The sequence below is a fragment of the Globicephala melas genome, chromosome 16, assembly GCF_963455315.2.
Source record: "Globicephala melas chromosome 16, mGloMel1.2, whole genome shotgun sequence".
Lineage (NCBI taxonomy): Eukaryota > Metazoa > Chordata > Mammalia > Artiodactyla > Delphinidae > Globicephala > Globicephala melas.
This window is the reverse complement of record NC_083329.1, coordinates 34,369,370-34,383,250: the sequence shown is the minus strand read 5'-3', so window position 1 is coordinate 34,383,250 and position 13,881 is coordinate 34,369,370. Positions and strand designations below refer to the sequence as shown.

Below are 13,881 nucleotides of genomic sequence, written 5' to 3'. Positions count from 1 at the left end.
CACCATTTGAAAAATCAAGTAAGATTAATTACTGAGGTTTATTCTATAGTTAGGACACTGCTTATAAAGACCTAGAACAGTAACTATCAAACATGAGCAAGCTCAGAATCACCTAGACAGCTAGTAAAAACAAAGATTCCGGTGCCATGCGTCCTGAGTTGTTGATTTAGTAGGTGGAGCCTTAGAACTTGAATTTCTGCCAGTTTCTACCAAGTTCCTAGCTGATGCTGAAGCTTCTGATCACTGATGTAGAAACCCTGGAGCAGTAGTTCTCAGCTTTGGCAGCACATTGGAGTTACCTAAGGGGCTTTAAAAACTAACGCCTGTGTCCCACCCTCAAGAGATTCTCACTTAATTGGTCTGGGGTCTGGTCTGTGCATGGGATTTTTAAAACCTTCCCAGCTGACATTGAAAGGTTACCAAGGGTAAAGGACTGTAGTCCTGAAGGGAAACAAAGACTGTTTATGTTTTGTTCTTGTTGTTTGCCCCCTAAATTTAGACTCACATAGGTATCTACAGTCAGTCCTCTTGGGTATGACCTCCCACCCATTTCTATTTTAGATCATAAGTTGGAATGGTTAGGAGGCTTGTAATTTCTTGAGATTCTGTAAATTGAACATTGCTACTTTTACTTGTCATATATTATCTGGAGGCTAAATAGTTCTGATTATTAGTATTAGTAGTAAGCATTGTTCGAGTACCTCTTCTCAGCTGTCTTTGGAGTAGAATGCTTGTATGTCTGGAAATAAGTTTATTTATTAACTTAAGATTTCTGTATGCTGGATTATCATGGGACTGATTGTGACTATAATAGAAAATCTATTAGAAACGCTAAGAAGGGCTTCCCTGGTGGCACAGTGGTTAAGAATCCGCCTGCCAATGCAGAGGACACGGGTTTGAGCCCTGGTCCGGGAAGATCCCACATGCCACGGAGCATCTAAGCCCATGCACCACAACTACTGAGCCTGCTTTCTAGAGCCCACAAGCCACAACTACCGAAGCCCATGCACCTAGAGCCTGTGCTCCACAACAAGAGAAGCCACCTTAACGAGAGGCCTGCGCACCGCAACGAAGAGTAACCCCCGCTCTCTGCAACTAAAAAGAAAGCCCATGTGCAGCAATGAAGACCCAAAGCAGCCATAAATATATATATAGAAAGAAAGAAAGAAAGAAACGCTAAGAAGGTTTCCATAGGGCATATTTAGAATAAAAAGTACATAGCCCGTCTTCTTTGGAGACAGAATCATCAATTAGTCCACCAAATCTCCTCTTCTCCTATATAGAAAAAAGGAAATTAGAGAAACAATGAAGTAATAAAAAGTTCATTGGATCTAAGGAAGGCCAATCATATGCCTGTGGGGAGTGGGAAAGTAATACTTAAAACTTCTGGTGAGGGAAGACCTATTTGAAGATGTGACATTTCAGCTGAAACTTGAAAAATGAATATTAGCCAGTAGAAGAGTGGTAGAATACATATCATTCTAGATGATAGAGGAGACAGTATGTCTGATGGCCATAGGGCAAGAAAGTTTGGCCTGTGGGAAGAAAAACTAATGCTCCTGGGCATAATGAACACAGAGTAAAATTCAAGAATTTAGAGCCACTAAAAGGAATTTGGATTTTCTTCTAGGCACAGTGAGTAGCCTCTAAAAGGTTTTAAGCAGAAAAGCGATGCGATCTGATTTATGGTTTTTGTTGTTTGTTGGTTTTTTTTCCCTAAATCACTGATTGCTTGGATGGAAAATAATTTAGACAAGAATTAGAGGGCTTCCCTGGTGGCGCAGTGGTTGAGAGTCCGCCTGCCGATGCAGGGGACGCGGGTTCGTTCCCCGGTCCGGGAAGATCCCACGTGCCACGGAGCGGCTGGGCCCGTGAGCCGTGGCTGCTGGGCCTGCGCATCCAGAGCCTGTGCTCCGCAACGGGAGAGGCCACAACAGTGAGAGGCCCGCGAACCGCAAAAAAAAAAAGAATTACAGTAGAAACAGAAAGACTAGTTCAAAGGCCATTGTTACAGTCCAGGTGAAAATTCAAAGGCCATTGTTACAGTCCAGGTGAAAATTCAAAGGCCATTGTTACAGTCCAGGTGAAAATTCAAAGGCCATTGTTACAGTCCAGGTGAAAATTTTGGTGATTTGGACTCAATAGTGACAGTAGAGTTAAGAGAAGAGAATGGATTTCAATACATTTTGAAAGTGGAATCCACGGGACTTACCTGGGTAAATGTTCAACTTTGTAAGGCACTTCATGGAAGCCCCTTAAAACCTCCTCCTCCTTCCCACTTGGGCTATGATTTGTGCTTTTGCTGGGATACAAACAGGATGGCAGAGTCTATATCACTTTAAGATTATTGCAATCGCTATAAGATATTTTATAGTTAAAATAAGGATTAATTAAAGTGACAAATTCTTTCATTAGTGAGAGTAGTAGAAGACATTCTTACAAAGTTCTTTAAAGGGTAAAATGATAGAAACAATCATAAGTGTTCATGTATAAGTGCATTAAAAAGCTATGTAGTGTACATAAATAAAATTGTCACGTACGACTTGTCTTCAGGGAGATCTTTTCCTTTTCACATGTTATAGGCAGCTGCTCTTTTGCCGGGTAACGTTGGGAAAGTCTTTCCTGCAGTTCAGTGCAATGAAAATGGCACATTCTCCTCCAGGACATCACTCAGTCACTGGTCGACCCAGTGTAAATGGACTAGCATTAGCTGAATATGTAATTTACAGAGGAGAACAGGTAATTCAGTTTTATTTGCTCATCTTCAAAAATGCTTTAGAGCCATACTTTAACCTCTTACTAATCTTTTAAATTGACAAGGCATATTGCCTTAAGAGCTGGATTTCTTTTTAACTCATATTTGGAAATTATTTCAGACTTAAAGAAAAATTGCAAAAATAATAAAGAGAATTCCCTTATAACCTTTACCCAGATCTTCCAAATGTTAACATTTTAGCATTCTCTCTTTCTCCTTTATCATGCTCTCCCTACTGTATGTGTGTATACTTTTTTTTTTTCTGAGCTGCTTGGAAGTAGGTAATAGGCATCTTTCTTTACCCTTAAATTCTTCAGTGTGTATTTCCTAAAAACAAGGACATTCCCTTAAAATTGTCAAAATCAGGAAAATATCATTAATGTAATATATCTAACCTACAGACCTTATTCAGATTTTGTCAACCATACTTTTTTTTTTTAGCTTCTGTAAAATATAATTAGCATCCTATATTTAATAGATAACCTCTCTGTAGCAAAGAAATGTATCATTCCCTCTTGCTCTTAGTGACATAGATCCAGTCAAAAGCATCTCTAGAGCGTTGTGTACTGGGGATACGTATCAGGATCACCTCAGTTATTAAAAACAAACGCATGCTTAATACTCATCCTAGACCTGCTGATTGAGAGTCTAAGGGATTGGAGTCAAGGTAAGGCTGTTTTGGGAAAATGCCCTTTGATGATTCTGATCCACAGCACTAATTTAGAACCTCTTCCCTAGGAATCCTTATAATAAGTCTCCTTTCAAAAAATTTGTTTACCAATATTTGAATTAATCTTTCTCTTCTAGGCTTATCCTGAATATTTAATTACTTACCAGATTGTAAGGCCTGAAGGTATGGTTGATGGATAAATAGTTGTTTTAGGAAACTAGCAACACTGAACCTAAAATCATCTAAGCAGCTGGTGGCCTCGTAAGTTTTACTCCTTTGCTGAGAAAAATCATCTTGTCCACAAGCCTGTGGCAAAAGGTTAAAAATGTGAAAGGATTTTAACATTCTGACTTGATAAAGCTTTAATAATGTACAGTGTTTTCTAAATATTTCCTGTTTTTCAGCACTTTAACAGATGCCATTCCAGGTTAAACTGGGTTTGTCTGTACTAAATTATAAAGAGTTAACTTGAATCTTTTATACGTTATACATTGATTCTAACAGAAACTGTAATTCCCCTCAACAGAACTCATTTTACTAATATAGTACTGTGTTCTTTAAAACACAGTATTTACACTGAATACAGTTTCATTTGTAAAACTGTAAATAAGAGCTTTTGTACTAGCCCCATATTTATTTACATTGCTTTGTAATATAAATCTACTGTTTTAGAACTGCAGCGGTTTACAGATTTTTTTCATATGTACTGCTCATCTGTACTTCATCTTGCATCATCATGATTGAATGATCTTTTACCTTTGATTCCAGAGGCTATGTTGAGTCGTTAGCAGAGACCTTGTCACTTGGGAAGGATTGATTCATCAGATTTAATTTGCTGATGGAAGCATTTATGTCTCATTAGAAGTCTTTCCCATTTAAGAGCTTGTTTCATAAATACTCTGGGAGTTTAATTTGTGATAACTTTGTATGTATAACACACATTCCAAAGAGCTCTAACTATGATGGTCCTGATTATTAAAGACACTTCTTTACTAGCCTCAAACTGGGTTTCACATTGGAAAATTTTCTCATGTCATTTTGTGAAAATTAGAGCAAGAGCTTCTATTTTTTAGAGAGGCTAAATCCTGCCACTGAACAATTATAGTGTTCTTTTCATGGAATGTAAATAGGAAGTTGAATTTTCAGATGTGGGAAGGGTAATCCTGAAATTTTTCCAGCCTGTTCTAATTAGCTTAAATCTAAAGGGAAAAAAATAGCAGATGGGAGTGGGTAGTTTTTTCTCTGAAGTTATTTTTCTCCTGTTCTTTTTCTTTGGCCTTACTGTTTTACTTATAGCCAGTCTGTACACCATAGGTAAGCTCAACCCAAAACCATGAAATGTAGGTGTCCCAGTTCTCTCCTGGCCTCCTGAATAGGCAGGTGCAGTGAAATGGGTGCTTCCGCTCCTGGGTTGCCTCATCATGACGTGGTACACCCACTTGGAAATAACGCTTTGTTTATGCACCACCTGGTGACCAGGCTCGTTGGGCAGCTGTGGAGGGGAATGCTATCCCATAAAATGCCATTCCTATTTTTTAACATAAAACTATCTTTTCCATGAAATATGCTAAAGCATCTTGGTACAGAGACATGAGTTACAGCTTGGCAGTCTGTTTGTTGACTGTAGTTCTCTCAGAAGTCAAGGCAAGATTGTTACCTATTAAATCTTTGTTAATGAGGCTGTTCCCCTTCACTCTCTGTACCAGTTCACATTTGTTTTACATTTTGTTCGGTCTCTAAATTAACTGGGCTTTTGCAGTAACTTGTACATAAAGTGCTAGAAAATCATGTTTCTTGTCTTGAGTAAGAGTTAATCACAGTAAATGTATTGCATATCTGGAGTTGTGTTTCTATGATGTAAATTGTGATCATTTAAGAGGTCAATTCCTGACCATGAAGTGCTTTATACAGCTCTCTAATAATGGCAGATATCCTAACGTCATTCTTGGAACACAAATGGAGTATGCCAAATTTTATGTAATTTTTCAGGTTCTGGAAGCTAGGTTTTATAATTAGAAGATAATGAGATGAGTTAATGGAGTTTATATTTACATACCTTATCTCAACATTTAGCCCATATTGCTCACCCTATGAGTGACTCTGGAATTGCTTATCATGTAAAATCATCATGGTCTATGAGTTTACGATATTGCAGCCTGTGTTGTTTCATCTAATCCATTGCTTAATTAGTGTGTTGCTTTTCTATGAATGATTATATTGTGGTTAATATGTTAGCATGGCAATATTTCAGATAGCTTTTTGTTAGGAGCTTGGGGGGTGGTTGGGGGTGACTGGGGATTTCTTTGAAGTTTTTGCATGGAATACCTTACTTTATTGATGATGGAATTGCTTTTTCTTTTGTCTTGTGATTTTTTTTTAAGAGATTTAAATTTTTGTGTGAGTAGTACTATTATATCCATCTTGAGTGTCTTACTTGTATCACATTCCATACCCTCATTTAATTCTTAATAAACTGTTCACTTGTTTTTCTGGGTAGCATGGTAATTACTGGAATAGCATAAATGTGTTGTTGAATGGTCTTTGAGAAAATGGATTAAGATTACAATAAACCACAATTTCAGGAAAATAATGTAGTTCTGAGTCTAATAGTGATAAAGACTGCAGTTTAAAATCTGAAATACTGAATGTCGTGACCATACCTGCTCAGATGCTTTAAGATGAAAGTAGCTGTCAGACACTTTTAGACATTTAGTCTGTCCTACACAAGTTTTGGCAAACCTTAAAGCTGTTTCCTGGGAAATCTTTTTTTTTTTTGGCCACACCACACAGTTTGCAGGGTTTTAGTTCCCCGACCAGGGATCAAACCCGGGCCCTCGGCAATGAGAGCTTGGAGTCCTGACCGCTGGACCGCCAGGGAATTCCCCTGGGAAATCTATCTTAACTTATAAAGAGGAATAAGAATATATTTTTATATTCCGTGTCATAGAAAATTTCTTTATAACTTTACAAATCTTAAAGTTAGTAGTATTTAGTATTCTTAAAAGAAAGTATAGTAAGATAAATGTATTTTAGGTTTCAATATGCTAAGTGTCTGTGTGTGTGATCAGGTCCCTGCTTACTATAATAGGAGAATGATGGTGCAAATAATCCATAAGTCATTTGGCTTTGAAATACTTTTCAGCAGCTTTATCTTACTGCTTGATTTGGTATAATATTAAAGTGTTCGCTTGCTAGTTCCTAAGCATGCATGCCATTGTATGATGTGATCCAGTTGTTTGCAGGGTGATGAGGAGAGAAAACTTGCAAATAAATTTCCCTAAGCTTTTGTGATTAGTATTCCTGACTGGCCCTTTACCTACTGTCCTGTCCTATCAGAGGACTAGAGTAACAGAGGAAGCAAGTGGTCATATACATTCTTCACCAGGAGAACTGCCAGATTTGTGTAGAGTTAGACTGTAATGTGGCCTTTTTGCTATCTGCTGAATCTCTATCCGCCTCCTCCTTTTCATGCTTACTAGCTGAGGAAGACTGACATAAAATACTTAATGATACCTTCTTAGAAGGTTCTTGCTCTCCATATACAAGCCACCATTGTCAGAAGTGTCTTCTCCACTTTGTTATTCACCCACAGTTGTCATCATCATCACAAAAATCTGCACAAAGCCCCTCAGATGGTCTGCCAATACACTGTGGAGCGGTGCTACGCAAAAGTGGCCTGCAGGTGGGGCTGGTCTGCAACCTATTTGTTACCAGCCCGTGGAGAGATGAAAACAAAAATTGAGAGGAAACTTTTATAGCAGTTTGACGTTGATGCAATGTTTTAAATTTCTTTTTTCTTCTTTTTTTAAGGCCGTGCCGTGCAGCATGTGGGATCTTAGTTCCCCAACCAGGGATCAAACCCATGCCCCCTGCATTGGGAGCATGGAGTTTTAACCACCGGCCTGGCAGGGAAGTCCTCTTAAATTTCTTTAACTAAAATATTGGTCTGCAACAAATTGGAAATTAAGAGGAAAACAGAAACAGTAGTCCCTCACAGATAATTTGAAAGGTAGAAGAAAGATATCTGTTTTTTTTACCACTAGACCCATCACTTAGCACAGGCTGACACATAGTAATTCCTCAGTAAATTTTTGTTGAGTGAATAGTGATTAAGTGATTGGGCTCTAGATGGATCTGGATTTGAATTTTACCTTATCCCACACCAGTTTTACAGCCTTGAACATATTACATAACCTTTATAAGCCTTACAATACTTATCTCATAGGTTTGTTGAGGGAACTAAATGATCTTCTGTATGTGCCACTAAGTGCTGTACTTGGCAAAAACTGGTTATTGTAATTATATTATTATTTCCCTGAATCCCCAGGACCAGTGGTTGAGTTTTCTCACTTGTCATGGAGATATAGAACATAGAATTTTAAAACAGCAAAATTTATTTGCCACTGGACTGCTCCCTTTGTTCCAATGAAACCTTAAGAAGCTCAAATATGAGGTATGTATGTCCCTAGGAGGCTGAGGATCTCAGTTTGAAAAAGACTGACAAAAGCACATAGACATTATGGCAACCTGGTTGGGGAAGGAAGACATACCCATAACCCAAGCCTGCATCATATTCCTACAGTACAGAAGAAACAAACTCCACTCAAATGAACTCATGATCAAAAGTCCAAAACAATCCACTGTGAGCATAAGTCAGTAGACACAACCTTAGAGCTTTAGCACCCTCACAAACTTAATGTAGGATGGTAACTATGGAATAAGAATATTTAAAATGATTGGCTGGGGGAGGAAAGCATAAAAACCATTAGAAAAGATGACACTGGAAAAGGCAAAGTAGATTTGAAAAGCTAACTCTTTTGGGGAACTAAAAAAATGTATAGTTAATGAAATTAAGAGCCCCGTGGACAGATTAAACCACAGAGTGGGCATATATGAGGAGAGAATTGGTGAACTAGAAGATAAATCAGGAAGATACCCTGGTTATAGCAGAGGAAGGGATGGGAAATAGGAAAAGGCTAAGAAACATGGAGAATAGAATGAGAAGATCCAACATAAAGAATAGGGGAAGGAAGATATTTGGAGATTTTTCCAGAATTTTAAAGGAGGTATGGATCCTCAAGTTAAGAAAGTGTAACAAATATCTAGGAGAGTGAATAAAAACAAGTCTGTTTCTAGACATATAGTACAACTACAAAAGAAAAGAGAAAAATCTAAAAGGGACTAAGAAGAAAAGTTACCTGCAAAGGAATAACTACGCTGGTAGCAGGCTTTTCAATGGCAGCAATATAGGCCAGAAGACAATAAAATAAGTTGTAAGTGTTGAAAAGAATTGATGTTAAAAAAAAAAAGAAAAAAGGATGTTAGCCTTGAAATCTATACAGAGACAAATTAGCATTCAAATGAGAGGGTGAAAAACACATTTTCAGATTTTCCTGAAAGAACTCATAGGATTTATTCCAGAAAGAAGGCAGTTGAATCCAAAAGGAAGGAGTGGACTGCAAGAAGCGTGGTGAACAAAGGAATTGGTAAACGTGTTGGTAAACAGACTGAAATTATACTCGTGTAAAAAAAAGAGTAAGTACTAACTCATAAGGAATCATCTTCAAGATACAATAAATGAAAAAAGAGGTTGATGACTATGTATGATTTGGTACTCTATTTGTATAAAACAGGAAAAAGTACAATATACATTTGCTTCTTTATGTGTAAAACACCTCCGGGATACACACAAACTATTGGGAGGACACCTAGGTGCCAGGGTACAGAGGTGTTGAAGAGACTTTTCACTGTATAGTCTTTTATTCCTTTTGAATTTTATAGCAGGACTATTTTTTTATATTTATTTATTTATTTTTGGCTGCATTGAGTCTTCGTTGCTGTGCGCAGGCTTTCTCTAGTTGCGGCGAGCAGGGGCTACTCTTTGTTGTGGTGCACAGGCTTCTCATTGTGGTGGCTTCTCTTGTTGCGGAGCACGGGCTCTAGGTGCGCAGGCTTCAGTAGTTGTGGCGCACGGGCTCAGTTGTTGTGGCTCACGGGCTCTAGAGCAGAGGCTCATTAGTTGCGGTGCATGGGCTTAGTTGCTCCATGGCATGTGGGATCTTCTCGGACCAGGGCTCGAACCGTGTCCCCTGCATTGGCAGTTGGATTCTTAACCACTGAACCACCAGGGAAGTCCCTAGCAGGACTATTTTATCTATTTAAACAAAACTATAATAAAATAAGCATTGTCTATAAAAATACCGTAGGAGTAATAAATAGATAATGAGATTTTAAAAACAAGGTGGAATTTAAAGTACTACTTGACAATAATGTGGGAGATAGGAGAAACTTTAAAAGTGTTGATGAGCTTCAGAGTTTAAGTATGCATATTAAAATTTTAAGAATAATCACTAAAGGAGTAGAAATAGAACTGTAAAGATGAAAAAAGGTAAAAGAACACTCCAGCAAAAGTGGGGATCAGAGGTGACTCATGTACTTTTTTTCTCCCAAAAGGTATGAAAGAATCCTAAACAAGTCGGAAATTATCTGTAAAGGGGTAAGAACAGGCTGGACATTCCTGGAATGGTGGGGGCGGGGGCGTCAACGAGAGGACCAGACGTCAAGAATAGCATTAAGGCGCCAGTAAATAAGTGTAGTAATATTGGTGCAGGGATGGATTCATCTGACCAACTGAACAGAGTATAAATGGGATTTTTATATACACCAGAGGTAGCACTACAGATCATGTGGGAAGAAGGAGCTGTTCAATAAATTGTCAGGAAACAACTGGTTATGCATATGGGAAAAATTTGTATATCTGGATGCATACACAAAAATCACTTCCAGATGGATTTTATATGGGACTTAATATGAAAATCAAAAAAAAATTTTTTTTTTGAAAATCAAAATATTTTAAATGTTAAGAAAATACAGAAGAAGACTTTCTGATTTGGGGATAAGAAAGAGCTTTTAACTGAGCTTCAAAGAACACTTAACCCTAAAAGAAAAGATTGGTAAATTTGTATTAAAATTAAGAACATCTGTTCATCAAACGACCTTTGTAAAGAAAGTAAAGAGGCAGGTCACAAAGTGGGAGAAAATATTTGCAACACATTTAAAGGGCAAAGGATTCATATCCAGGATATATTAAACTAAGGGGGGAAATGAGTAAAAAAATAAACAGGCATTTCTCAAAATGGGAGACCCCAGTGACCACTAAGCATTCCAAAAAATGCTCAGCCGTATTGGTAATCAGGGAAATTCAAATTAGGTAACATGGTAATACCATTTTACACCTGCTGGAATTGACAAAAGTAAAAAACTTGAGACAATGCAAACTATTAGAGGATGTGGATCTCTTACACATTGCTGTGGGTCTAAGTGCTTTGGAAAACAATTTGACATTACCAGTAAAATGAAAGAGCCTAATTCTGGGTATATAAAGAGGAAGCAATAAAAGCAATGAAAATAATGTCACGTAGAAACAAAATAGGACTGGCACAAATAGGATACTATATGCTATTCTTGGATAGAAAAGTTCAATATTATAATGATTTTGGTTCTCCTTAAGTAAGTATATAAATTTGCCATGACCTAGTAACATACTGGATTGACATATACACACTACTATACATAAAATAGATAACTAATAAGAACCTACTGTACAGCACAGGGAACTCTACTCAGTACTCTGTAATGACCTATATGGCAATAGAATCTAAAAAAGAGTGGATATATGTATATGTATAACTGATTAACTTTGCTGTACAGCAGAAACTAACACAACTTTGTAAATCAACCATACTCCAATAAAAATTAATTTAAACAAAAAATACCAACCCTTTTGAGGGAAGAGGTGGGAACCTATGCAAACTGATTCTAAAGCTACTGTGGAAAAATAGATATACAAGGATTCTTATAAAAAGTTTCTGAGAAAAAAGTACTGAAGGGCTACTAGCCATATCACATATTAAAATTTTTTTTTAACTATTAAACAGTAATACTGGCACATAAGCTAATTACTGGAATGGAATAGGGAGTCCAGAAATGGTCTCAAATCTACGGTAGGAAAGGTAGGATATTATGAAACTGTGGGGAAGATAATGGTCTTGCAACAACTGAGGAGCCATCAGGACAAAATAAAGTTGGACCCTTGTTTCATGCATCAGAATACTTCAGTTGAGTCAAGTATGTAATGATAGAAAGTGAAACTACAAAATTACAAGAAGAAAAACAGAACAATGTTACCAATATTGGTATAGCAAAGACCTTTCTGATTATAACAAAACCCAGAAGCTTTGAACAGAGATTGATAAATCCAACTTCACACAAATTTTGTCTGCAAAGTTAAAAATGGCAAACTGTAAGGAATATTTGCAGCATGTAAACGAAGAATTTAATTTTTTTAACATTAAAAGCTCTTCAGAATCAGGAATCAAAACACCAACAACCCAATAGAAAATGAGCAGTATACAGAGAAGGAAATTTTTTAAAACGGCATTTAAAGAGGAGAAATGCAGCTTAACTATGTACCGTGGTGCCATTTTCCGCTTCTCCTCCTAAAAGAAAAGATGGAGTGATATTCAGAATATTTAACAGCCAGACACTGACCAGGCAGAAGAGACTGAAGACCGCCTCTTCTGCCTGCTGTTAACCCTTTAGTTGAGGGATGGTGGGAGATTGTGGGGGAAGTAGGGCCTCTGGGCTGTCTCGGAGGCTCTAGATAGCAGGGAGGAGCACTCAGGACTGGGGGCAGCAGGTAGTTACCAGCGGGCGCAGAAGCATGCCGATATTTAACAGCCAGTACAGTCCCACTGGTGGAGGAAAATACCTCTCTTGCTTCATCGAGAAACAGCCTCTAGAAGGAAAACCGAGCAGTACTTGTCCAAATTTTAAATGGGGATACCCTCTGAGGAAGAGGACCTGTGGTAAGGAAATACATTACAGCATTATTTGGAAAGACAGAGTTATAAGCAGCACATCTCTCCATCAATAGGGGACTGGTTAAATAAATTACAGCGCATTTATACACCAGAAAGTCTGGAACCATGAAGAGAATGAGCCAGTCCTACATGTACTGATCGAGATAGATTATTGAGTGGAAAAAACAAAAGCAAGGTTCAGAACTGTGTATAGAGTCAGTTACCATTGTAAAATATAGAGAGGAAATACCAACACACAGGCATAACTTGTGCTGAGGAAGAGATCCAGGTGGCAGGAGACATAGGGGTGGAATGAAAGCCAACTTTCTATTCTGTATCTGTTATACTTAGAATTTTATACTTTGTGCACTCATTTAAAAATATTTGTCTAAAGATGAGATTTGAGTTAGGTAATATCTAAGAGGTTTTTTTAAGCTGTAAGTCTGGAAAAGTGTGACCAAAACTGAACTGAGAAATCCCCCAAGGGGGGTTGGGGGGGGTGGGATGATTTGGGAGATTGGGATTGACATATATACACTACGATGTATAAATACATAACTAATGAGAACCTACTGTATAGCACAGGGAACTCTACTCAGTGCTCTGTGGTGACCTAAATGGGAAGGAAATCCAAAAGAGAGGGGATATATGTATATGTATAGCTGATTCACTTTGCTGTACAGCAAAAACACAACATTGTAAAGCAACTATACTCCAATAAAAATTAATTTTTAAAAAAAAGAAAGAAATCCCCCAAAGCTGCTGTGCCTTCAGTCTTCCTCTTTGTAGTGAAAGACCTCTCCGTCCGTCCAGTTGTTCAAGACAAAAACCTTGAAAGTCAGCGTCCTCTTTCCCTCACAGCCTACATCAGCTCACCTGGCCTTCCTGCTTTCACCCTTGTCCACTACCGAGCCCTTCCGAACCCCACGCCCAGGTCCCTTAGTCTACTTTCAATTCAGGGGCCAGAGTGATCCTTTTGAAGCATAAGTCAACTATGTCACAAAACCCTGTAGTGACTCCCCATTTCACTTAGAGTAAAAAGCTTAAAATACCCAGGTTGACCCTACTCGATCTGCCACTGCACCCCTGTGATGCCATTTCTCACTCGACCCCTGGCCACTCCAGCCTTCTTAGCATGGGCATGCCCGCACCCTCAGGGCCTTTGCAGGGGCTGTTTCTGCAGCTAGAATGCTCTTCCCCAGCATTCTCTGTAATTCGTTCCTCACCTTCTTTCCTGGTTGTTCAGGTATCACCTCAGGACGTTTCTCCAGAACTACCTTATTTTATTTTATTATTTTTTTTTGCGGTACGCGGGCCTCTCACTGTTGTGGCCTCTCCCGTTGTGGAGCACAAGCTCCGGACGTGCAGGCTCAGCGGCCATGGCTCACGGGCCTAGCCGCTCCGCGGCATGTGGGATCCTCCCGGACCGGGGCACGAACCCGTGTCCCCCGCATTTGCAGGCGGACCGGGGCACGAACCCGTGTCCCCCGCATTTGCAGGCGGACTCTCGACCACTGCGCCACCAGGGAAGCCCCAAAACTACCTTATCTTAAATGCCACTGCATACTCCCCATCTCCCTTAACTCACTCCCAGT

General features: G+C 38.7%; 1 protein-coding gene across 2 annotated transcripts in view; it reads left to right on the top strand.

The window, feature by feature from the left end:
• The window catches only part of TNKS2 (tankyrase 2), a 62,808-nt gene extending 56,897 nt beyond the window's left edge, over window positions 1–5,911 (top strand). For both annotated transcript variants that reach the window (XM_030865072.3, XM_070043848.1), the window contains 2 exons: window positions 2,583–2,739; window positions 3,563–5,911. In XM_030865072.3, coding sequence (XP_030720932.1) covers window positions 2,583–2,739; window positions 3,563–3,625 — 220 coding nt within the window. In that variant the 3' untranslated portion in view covers window positions 3,626–5,911. The remainder of the gene's footprint in view (window positions 1–2,582; window positions 2,740–3,562) is intronic.
• The last annotated feature ends 7,970 nt before the right edge of the window (window positions 5,912–13,881 follow it).